This window comes from Zalophus californianus, chromosome 1 (genome assembly GCF_009762305.2).
Source record: "Zalophus californianus isolate mZalCal1 chromosome 1, mZalCal1.pri.v2, whole genome shotgun sequence".
Classification (NCBI taxonomy): domain Eukaryota; kingdom Metazoa; phylum Chordata; class Mammalia; order Carnivora; family Otariidae; genus Zalophus; species Zalophus californianus.
Window position 1 is genome coordinate 318766 of NC_045595.1, and position 10876 is coordinate 329641.

The 10876-nt window shown below is 61.3% G+C and overlaps 1 protein-coding gene across 1 annotated transcript; it reads right to left on the bottom strand.

Moving 5' to 3' along the window:
• Positions 1-71: 71 nt before the first annotated feature.
• Positions 72-4589, bottom strand: PRSS57 (serine protease 57). The gene is made up of 5 exons (XM_027586925.1): positions 4472-4589; positions 4044-4197; positions 3494-3638; positions 1558-1821; positions 72-468 (listed from the first exon to the last, which is right to left on the bottom strand). The coding sequence occupies exons 1-5, from the start codon at positions 4542-4544 to the stop codon at positions 220-222; spliced, it is 885 nt and encodes a 294-aa protein (XP_027442726.1). The 5' UTR covers positions 4545-4589; the 3' UTR covers positions 72-219.
• Between the last annotated feature and the right edge of the window lie 6287 nt (positions 4590-10876).

Below are 10876 nucleotides of genomic sequence, written 5' to 3' on the forward strand. Positions count from 1 at the left end.
AGGCACAAGAGAAGCTCGAACGAACGTGGATGGACCCTGGAGATGAACCATCCTGTCTGGTTATTCAGTTAACATTTTATTTCGTCATTTTGGCCCTTTGGGTTTGGAACTGATGCCCTCTCCTACCCCACCCCCCAACCCATACATGCCAGGCTTCCCCAGGGCTTGGGGGGGGCCCGTGGATGACCTGCCCTGGCCATGGGATTTCCAGGGAAGGAGCTATGTGAATCGTTTGCCATCTCGTTTGTATACCCAGTGCTGCTGTGGTTCCGGCGACTCCTGCAGGGGCCTGGTGGTCTTGGGCAGGGGGCTGGGCCGGGGCCCTCGAACCACATCCCATATCCAGCTCACGAAGGCAGACACCTGCGTGTACACATCGGGGGTCTTGGGGTCGCCGCACCACAGTCCAGAGAAGGAGACAAGGCCGTGGGCCCGGTTCCTGCACACCAGGGGCCCCCCAGAGTCCGCCTGGGGGTGGAGGGAAAGGCGAGTTCAGGCGTCCATCTCTGGGCCTGTTTCCCCAAAGAAGCTTCTATGTGCAAATCTGACCAGGACCCTTCCCTGCCTCGAAACCCTTGCATGGCTTCCTAGAGCTCTTCCAGCAAAAACGATGCTTACAGCCTTCAGGGGCCGTGAGCATCTAGCTCTCACCCACCTGTCTGTCCTCCTTTCCTTTCGTTTTGGCCCCACCAGCCTTCTGGGCTGTTCCTGAAGTAAACCAAGCTTGCTCTAGTCTCTGGGCTTTTCCATATCCTTGAGACCTGTTACTGCCCCCTTTCAACACTGCTGGTATAGATATACAAGTCTGCAGTACTTTGTGCAGTAGGCAACCTGCACAGCTGTACATGGCAGCCCTGAGATGAGTCTGCCTGGCATGCCTTCCCTCAGATCTCCTCAAGACTCCTTCAAATCTCAGCTCAAAAGGTGCTCTCCTCAGGGAAGCCGCCTTGAATACTCACCCTAAAATTCCTACTTTCTCCCCTCCTCTCCCCTCCCCAGTCCTATCACCCTAACTAATCTAGAATCAACTCTGACCCTATGAAGTAGGTATGATTAGCATGGCAGTTTTACAGATGGAGAAAGGTCCAGAGAAGTGAGGTGACTTTTCCAAGGCCACACACCTGGGAAGTGGCACAGTCTGGATTTGGACCCACACAGCTGGACTCCAGAATCTGTGTTTTGAATCACTACACTCTTTGCCTGGAACAAAAAATCCTCCAGATTGAGTTTCTCCCTCAGCATCAGGACCAGGGCTGCCATTAGTCCATACAGGGAGCAGAACCTCCTTGATCAAGATGTGTACTGCACCCCTACTGAACACTGCTTATAGATACACAAATCTGGAGCCCTTTGTGCAGTGCATAACCTGCACAGCTGTACATGACAGCCCTGTGACCTTGGAAAATTCTTTGTCCTTCCAGGGTCTCAGGTGAGGTCTCACCTGGTCTCAAAGGTGAGCTGGGACTTAGTTCCCAAGCCTCTGCCCATCTCCAGCCCTCTCTGTGGGCCTCAGTTTCCCCATACCATAGGCAGGCAGGGTGGAGACAAGTATCTTACTGAGCAGAAGCCACGCCGCCGGCGGTCCCCACTTTGGGTGCAGAGCATGCCAGGGCTCAGCTGACCCCTCCAAGAGCTGTTGCAGATGTCCAGGCCCAGCACGCGGACCTCAGCCTCCATCAGCCCGGGCGGCAGGTCCTCAAAGTCAGATATGGAGCCCCAGCCAGCCACCTGGCACCGCGCCCCAGCCTTGAGTGGCCTGGCACCTCTCTGTGGCAGCTTCAGCAGCCCCACTGCAGGACCCAGGACAGCAGAGCGGTTCAGCTGCAGAGAGACTGCTGAGTTAAGGTTTACCCCGTGATCTCCTGCCGCGGTTTACCCATCATGACACCTGGTCTCTAATTGGCCTCATGGAGAGAAATCAGTAGCAGCCAAGAGGCCATCAGGAGGCCCTGCCCATCAGGCCTCACCCCCTCAGACCACGGCTCTGGTCTCCCCTGCTGCCAGAAATAAGTGTCCTTCTAACCAGCATCTCCCCTGCTTGTAAGCCCTCCCCCGTCGTCTCCCCGTTGTGCTTGGGACGATACCGCTTGCCTCACCATTCAGCCCTCCCCTCTAGGCAGAATGAACTTACTGTCATTCCCTGGTCCCCCACCCCTTCAGGCTGGAATACCTTTCCTATCCAGCCTTCAGGTGTCAGCTTAGATGTCGCCTCCTCCGGGAAGGCTTCCTAGACTCCCGGGGTAGGACAGAGCCTCCTCAGGGCTTCCATGGGCCCCTGTCAGGGCCAGGTTCCTCAGCTGCCATCCTGTTGGACTGGAGGCTCCAAGGGGACCAGCCCTGGGGCTCTTTGTTCGTGGCTATATCCCCAGTGCCCAGCACACAGCTGGTGCTCAATCAAGGTTTATGGAATGAATGACTCAGGCCCCAGGTTTTGGTATTCACTCACTCCTTGTGGACTTGGCCCTGCCCCGACCATACCCCAGCCTTGGTTTCCCCAGCTGCATAATGGGATGGGTGAGCTGTGGCTTCCAGGCTTTGGGGTTTCACAGATGAGCAAAATCCACATGTGAGCTTTGGCCACTGACACTTGCTGCACCCTTCTAATTTTGCCGAGAGAATATGGCACCCCGAGCCCTCCTGTTCCCAGGGACCTGTTTCTGTCATGTGGAATGTCCCTCTGTTTTGGACATTCCCCTTTTCTCCACATTTGGAGAGCAGGTTTGAGGTGTTTTCTCATTAAAACGGAGGTCCTGAGATGCATGGAATTGAATTTGGGGCACCTGAGTGGGAGATGTGGGGGGTTGCCCCCAAGCAGGAGGGGGCCATGGGGGGTCCGAATGAATGCACCCTGTGTGAGCAGGGAGGGAAGCTCACATTTATGGGAAGAGCTGCTTCCTGCCCAGAAACCCCACAAAGGGCCTGGGGAGCAGGGACTGGAGTATCCGATGCCCTAGGGTCTCATCTGTTCTGAACGTCGAGGCCTGCTGTGGGCCATAAATGGCCACAGGAGAAAAAAATCCCTGTCCTCCCAGTCTGGAGAGGAAGCAGTGAACAATGGTAAAGAAGCAAATGTTTTCAGTGGTGCTGGACCCAGGATAGGTGGGCCAGAGGGAAGGGACTGGGGAGACGGCAGGGGGTGGGGCAGCTTGCAGAGGGGGCCTCCTCAGAAGGGAACATTCGAGCGAAGACTTGAGAGAGTTGAGGGAGGGAGAAAGCCAGGTGGTGTCTGTGGGAGTGTGTCCTGGAGTGAGCCACAGCCAGTGCAAAGGCCCAGGGGTTCGAGCATGCCGGAATGCTAACGGCTCAGTCGGCCCTGAGTCGGGGGCTGAGGGGAGAGTGTGGGAGGCACGGAGGGCAGAGGAGAGACGTGACCTGACTTGAGTGTTCACGGGACCCTTCCAGCTGCTTTTCGAACGTGTCAGTCAGGCCGTCATGGGGTGGCACGGACAGGCCAGACCTGCCTGCGTCCAGTGTCCCCCCGCCCCCAGCTCACCTTCAGCAGACAGATGTCATTGGCATGGGTGGCGGGCTGGTAGTCCGGGTGCCTGATGAGAGCCGAGATGCCAAACACCTGCTGTGTCAGCTCTGGAGCATGCAGGATGTGAGCCCCCAGCACCACCAGGCCCGTTCGGGGGTCCCTGCGGGGGGAGGGGGGCTTGAGAGCGAGACTGGGGCCTCGGTCTCCCCCGTCTGCAGAAAAGGGGGTGCGGCAGCCCATGTGATCCTGGCGAGAGCCCCGCGATCATAATCATGTGTATCTGCATTCCTGCTTCAATTATGGGATTTACCCAGATCGTCGGAACATTAATGTTAATCAGTATGATAACAAGGTGCTTCGGTGGACGTGATACTTGCTATATTTATTATAATTCCCAGCTCAGTTATAACCTCCGACACTTTCAATATTAACGTCAGTGGTTCTTTAACAAGGTACTCGGGATGGACGCAGGGCTGCGCTCCTCACGTACCCCCCCCACCTGCTGTCAGGTAAGCTGCCCCTGCCGAGGACGTGGGGGCTGGAGCAGGCCCCAGCGTGGGCTCACCTGTGGCTGAAGCAGTGGGCCGCGGAGACCACCCAGTGCGCACGGAGCAGGAAGCCTCCACAGTGGTGCTGGCCCTCAAATTTCACAGACACCATGTAAGGACGGGAGTGGGGCATCACCTCATGGCCCCCAATGATCCGGGCGCCCCAGGAGCCTGCGGGCAGGGCAGGACTGCGTCAGGTCGGGGCAGGAAGAGGGGTGGTGGGAATGGGCGGCTCAGGCACCTGCTGGGGCGGGGGTCGGGTGGGGGCCAGCAGGTCGAGATGGGCTGGAGGCGAGAAGCCCAGGGAAGGTCTCCAAGTGTGTGCTGGGAGGAGCCTGAACCCCAGAAAACCTGGGCCTGGGCCTCCACCCCGGTCCCCGTTCCCGGCGACAAGCGGGGCAACAACCCAGAGGGCTGAGTAGCCGCACGGGTCGGGGGCTCTCACCTGCGGGCCTCGTGGGCAGTGTGAGGACCACGGTCAGCAGCAGGCGACCCAGCTCCCCGGCCCCAGGCCCCATGGCTGTCACCGGCTGGTGGCTCCCTCCAGAGCTCAGCAGGACATGGGCCCCACTCTCACCCAACGGCCCGGGAAGGGGGAACCTGGCTGTGGCCTGTGGTCGGAGGTCGGCCAGGCCCCGCTAGCAACGCCCAGTTTTGCACTGGAGCTTCCGAGAAAGCTGATGACTCCCCTGCCGCAGGAAGAGTGGGCGGCTCAGGGGCTGCCTGCCTGGGGCAAAGCCCGGCTCTGGGGGGCCCTGTGACCCCAGCAGTCACTTACCCTCTCTGTGCCTCAGTTTACCCAGCATCTGCCCTCGGCACGTATGCAGGGAGCTTCCTGCGGTACCCAGTATGCGGGCGACAGGCATAGGGCCCACGGCTGCCTCCTGGGGGTGTAGGTGCCGGCTCTCTGGCTGAACGGGGTCTGGCCCCAGTGCTGCCTGTCTCCCATCTGCAGCCCCAGCACAGACCTCATGGGTGTGAGGACAATAAGATGGGCCCGCGATTGTTGCTGCCTTGGTTGCATTTATCAAGTGCTGATTGTATACCAGCCTCTGGCAGGAGCCAGAGGCGAGAGCAGGACAGTGACACAGCCCCCACCCCATGGTGCTGATGTTCTGCAGGGTCACAGGGTGTAGGTCTGGTGAGCTGGGGTCATGGCTGATGCCCAGTTCTGGTGACTAGAGAACATAGAGACGGACAGGGGTCACTCAGGCCCGTGAGGCAGAGGGTTCTGCGGGCTCGGGAGCAGCGTGCAAGCGGCAGGGCCTGGGGGAGCCTCTGGGACACACGTCCCCTTGCAGAGGCTCTGCTGAGACCAAAGCCCTCGCCCTGCCCCACCCATTGGTACCACTCAGCCTGTGCCCGACCCAGGACACAGAGGTGGAGACGTGGGTGTGGGCGTCTGCAGAGCCGGGCTCCCCGTCCAGTGTGGAGGACCCGACAGAAGAGGGTGGCTGGGTGTCGGGGGTGGGGAAACTGAGGCACGGGGGCCAGTGTTTCCACCTGGAGGATGGGGCTGCAGGGTGCCAGGCTCACCCCGTACATGCCTTGCAGTTCCTGGGGCAGGTGGAGGTGCAGAGCCCGTCTCCCAGAATGGCCCCTTGCCAGGTGCACAGCGGACATGCAGGCCCAGATGAGCATGGATGCATGCGGTGGCCTCCACCAGCGCTGCCTGAGGTGCTGCGCCAGCCGGTCACCTGACATAGCAACCCTGGGCGCACACGGGGGGGGGGGGGTGTCCAGCCTGGCAAGGGTGTGGGACAGGTAGAGAGGAGAGCTGATGAGGCTGGAAGCGGGGAGAGACCCCCGGGGGCAGAGAGGGAGGGAGTGAGGGGGGTAAGAGCGGGAATGGTGGCCCTGAGGAGCAGGCACGTGGCCGCAGCGCACTCCAGGCTTCCTGAGCCCCTCCCTGAAGGTGGGCCCGTGCACCCTCCCTCCAAGGTGCCCTTCCCAAGTCCGCCTGCCCGGCCCCCTCCAGGCGCTGGAGGTGGTGGTCGTCCAGCCTGCGTCGTGTCAGAACCCTGCCGAGGGTCCGTGTGTATGTGGGAACCCCCACGACCGCACCGAGGGTGCTGCCGTTCCTGGGTTGGGAGGTGTGGGGATGGGGCGCTAGGGCTGGAGCACCCCAGACCTGCAGCCCACTCCCAGCCCCTCTCTTCGGCCCCAGCCACTCACCTGGCCACTTCGCAGTGCGTGGCTGGGAAGATGCCCTCACCAGCAGCAGGGACGTCATGAAGGGCCTCAGTGGGCGCCACCTCACAGCCCCCCACGACCCCACCTCCCAGGGTCCTACGGGGCAGAGCCATATGAGTGAGGAGCCGCGACCACACCCCCAAATGCCGCCCAGCCTCCCACTTACCTGGCACGTCCGGTGTGACAGGCCACCACACACCGATTCTCTGACAGTTCTGGGCTCAGAAATACAGAATGGAAGGCTGGTGTCCCCTCCTCCCCCCGGGGCCCCCGGGAGACCCGGCTCCGGCCTCTTCCTGGCCCGCGGCCCCCCTCCATCCTCACCGCCAGCCGTGCAGGGTCTGCCCATCTCTGGGACTCCCACCCTCTGCCTCCCCCTTGTAAGGGCCTCGTGAGGACGCCGGGCCCCCCCCGGGAACCCAGGGTCACCCCCTCCTCGGGGGCCCTGACAAGGTCCCCTCTGCCGCGTGAGGGGACACGTCCCAGGTCCCAGGACCAGGACGGGGAGGTCTTTGGGGTCATATTTAGCCCACCCAAGTTCCGTATCTCCTGAGATTGCCGTGTGTCCTCATCCCCATTTGACAGATGAGGGATGAGGCCCAGAGCCTTGAAGGCAGCAGGGCCGGGGTAGACAGGCGGGCTCGGTGGGGGCCGGGTTTTAGCCCGGTGAGGCCCACCGATCTGGTAACAAGTGAATGTCATTCGAAGCTCCTGTGTCTGTGGTGACAGGTCAGGGCTGTGGGAGGGGCCAGCACGACCCTGAGAACCTGCGGGGAAGAAACCCCAGGGTCCATGCGGCAGCTCTCCACTCGGGTCGGACCCCGGGTGGCCACCCAGAGCCCAGCTGCCTCAGGCAGGGGATGTTTCTTCGGGGAACCATTTGGGGGCTCTGTCTGCTCTGGGCCACTGGGGCTGTCCCAGGCCACACGCCCTGGGGGGCTGGTGTGAGTGTTCCCCAAGCTTCAGGGGGTCCCAGAGCCCCCTGGGGAATCAGCGTTGTTTCTATCCCTGTGACGGATGGAGAAGCTGATACACAGAGAGGGTAAGTGGCTTGGCCAGCGTTGCTGCCTCCACCAGAGGCTGATTCTGCCCACAGCCAAGCCCATTTCCTTCCCATCTGGGGAACGCTTGTGAAACAAATAACCGTCCTTCCTGGTCTCAAACAACCAAGCTCCCCAAAGCTCCGTGGAACGGGCGGGGGGTCCCCGTTTCCATTTCCCTAACTGAGGCCCAGAGAGGGGAGCCTGACTTGTCTGGGCTGCACAGCAAAGGGTCTGAAACCCAGCGCTCGGGACCTGAGTCCTTGAAGGGTGTCCCCGCGGAGGATTTGGGTGGCTTTCCCAGTCGGAGGGGACACAGCCACGGCGACGGTGGTGGCGGCGGCAGTGATGATGAGAGGTCCCTCTGCTGAACATTTGCTTTTGTTATTGATTTGTGGGAGCTCTTTATATGTCAAGGAGTTTAACTCAGGGTCAGATGAATTTCTTTTTCTGAGCAACTATCAGGTGCAGAGGACACAGGCTCCCCTCACCTGCAAAGGCTGGGGCTCCCAGGGCCATGGCACAGGCCAGGAGGACAGCAGGGGTCATGGCTCCTGGCATACGGCTCCGTGCCGGGCCTGACCTGCAGTTCGGGGCCATGAAGCTGGGGAGGGGGTGCTCTGGAGCCTCTTGCATCTGGCTCACCCCTTCTTGGCCCCTTTAGGGGGCTTGTGACATTTGAAGTTATGGCACCAAGAGTTCCGGAGGGGCCGGCCCAGGTGGGGGTTCAGGGGGCCCAGGGGGAGCCCGTCTCAGCGGGCTCACCCCACCCCTGTGTGTAAAGAAGATAACAGCAAGAACCACGATTGTCATCACTGCTGACTCTCGGTTCCCTCACCCTGACACATGTCACCTCCTGTTCTGACCCACAACCCAGGGCTATTGTCACCTCCACCCAACAAATGGAGAAACTGAGGCACAGCGGAGCACAGTGACTGCCCTGGGTCACTCCTGGAGCCCTGCAGGCTCCCACAGAGTAACCACTGGGAGCTGGGCCCCAGGGCCACGAGATAAACAGCTGCTGGTGCAGGAACGGCAGCTCCAGGGTATTTATCCGGGCCCCCTCGGACCCAGCCCTGAGGGGGGTGTACATCTGCGTTCATCACTCAGCCCGGAGCCGGTATGCAGTCGGTGCTCAGTCGGTGCCCAGCCCCGTACCACAGCCAGAGTGGCAGGAGAGGTGGGGGAGTGTATCAGGAGCCGCTGGGCATTGGAGAAAAGCTCCAAAGCTTCCCGGAAGACCGCAGCTACGGCGTTGGAGCCCAGGGACCCCGCTGCCCGGGCCCGTGACCTGGCCCTTGAGAGCCTCGGTCGCTCAGCCGCCCAGCGGAAGAAGGGCCCGGAGCGCGCGGAGGCTCAGACTCAGGAGATGCTTAGGGCAGGCTCCGGCCTCGGCAGCATCCCTCGTTTCGTTTAACCCACACACTTTATTTCTCTCACGTAATTTAATGAGCATTCCAAGGAAATCACTTCTCATTTCTTGAAGCGGGCGACGGGCTGCCTCAGGAGTAAACACAGCCCCCCACCCCCGAGTGACGTCCTGTATCCCATGAGCGCCTCTCCGGACTCCGGGCCCTGGTGAGTGTGGGGCTGCCGGGCACCTGTCTGCCTCTCATAGGCTCTCCTGGCCCCGCACCCAGAGGCCTGGCAGAGAGCTGAGGAAGGCGTGTGCAGGAGTGAGTACCATGCCCACGGGAACCAGTGGGTAAACTGAGGCTGGGGGCCCAGAGCCCCACCACCTCTTCCCCCCTTATCTGCCCTCACGGCTCCAGGCTTCCTCCTGGGGAGGGCCTTGGGGGAAGCAGTATGGCCACTCCTGGGGTCCCCAGAGCCACCCCCACATCTGGGGGACAGGTGACTCTGGGGGCATCTCTGGGAGTATCAGAGAGGGGTTGGCAAGGGGCTGGGTGTCCGGGGAGCCCCTTGCAGCCTCCCCATGTGCCCATCTGCACACGGCACTGGCGCCATCCTCCCCGTGGGGGAGGTCAAAGTGGACCCTGGGAGATAGGAAACCACTCATCCCGTGGGTGTTTATTGAGCACCTGCTGTGTGTGCTGGGAATGCAGACAAGTCCGTGCCCCCGTGGACCAGGCAGATGACATCATCTGCCAAAAGTATTAAGTGGTACAAGGGTGGTGGCCAGAGAAGGACAGGGAAGGGGATAGGGCTTTAAAACAGGGAAACGGAGGAGACCCAGTAACAGTGGGCAAGCCAGGAAGGTGCTCCTGGAGGCGGGCACAGCGTGTGCTGACGCGGGGTGTCTGGATGTGGGGTGGGGGAGGTGAAGGGAGGGCCAGGCTTGGCAGGGCTCAGCTGGACCGGGGAGCGAGGCTGCAGGGCCCTGGGGAGTCACAGCAGGTGCCTGACGGGGACAGGTTAGGGCAGACCTCTGGAGTGCACCGAGGAAGCTGGCAGACGCGCGGGAAGCTGCGGGGCTGGGGGCGGGGCGGCACGGACACAAGGCCTGAGCTGGGGTCAGAGCTGAGGCAGGTGAGGGCGTCTCTGACTCAGGCACAGGGGAGGAGGGGTCTTTGGGGGGTGAGAGTCCCCTGAAGTCCCAGGGCCCCAGAGGATGTCCAGCGGCGGCAGGAGCTCAGGGCAGGGCAGGGGGTGCTGGGCGGAGCCCCGGGGCTGGCCACGCCCAGCGCAAGCAGAGGTGGCCAGGGTGGGGGAGAGGGGGGAATGTCGTCATGGAAACCATGGGTGCACGTGGCTCAGGGAGGGGCTGCCGAGGGTAAAGCGACCCAGACTGGGATGGGGGCTGCAGCGCACGGAGCAGAGAGGAGGGGAGATGGGTGACCTGTCGGTGTCTCAGCTCTGGCCCCCTGCGCGCCCCGCCCTGGCCCACCTCCCGGCCCTTGCCTGACACTTCTGCCACCTGGGATGCCCGCCCACCATCTCTGCCCTGCCCCCTGTCCCGTTCTCCTGTGGCCCCACCTCCGGGCTGGTTCCCTGGAACACACCTGAGACCGTGGGTGTTGGAGTCCGTGTTCTGGGACCCGGAGAGGACTTTGCTTTTGATCTGACGGAGGCGGGCGCCCTGGGAAGTTTAGGGTGGGGAAGGGACCAGAATATGGGGATGGGGACCGTTGCTCCCATCAGCCCCTCCCCATCAATACACTCTCCTCCTCTCCTGTTCTTGCACAAACCTCAAAACTCGCGTCATTTCTTTAGTAGACCAAAAACGCCCTGTCTCTGAGGACGAGGCTTCTGGCCCCCCGCACAGGGCCAGGAGCACAGTGGGTGCTGGAGGAATCTATGCGGGCTTGATGGACTTGGAGGTGGAGGGGCAGTGATGAAACCTCTCCAAGCCCGCTTTTGCTGAGCGCCCAGTGCAGGGTCAAATCTGGGCCCGCAGGCACCTGCTTTGTAAACAAAGTTTTATAAGCACTCAGCCACACGAATGCATTTGTGTATCGCCCCTAGCTGCTTGGACACTGCAATGGCAGAGCTGATTCCTTGCGACAGAGATCCTCTGGCCCGCAATGCCAAAAATATTTACTATCTGGCCCTCTACAGAAAAAGTGCCAAACCCTGAGCTTGTGTGCTGGGCACTCTTCCAAGCCTTTGTGTATATTCACTCCATTAACCCTCCAGCAGCCATAGGAGGTGGGGGA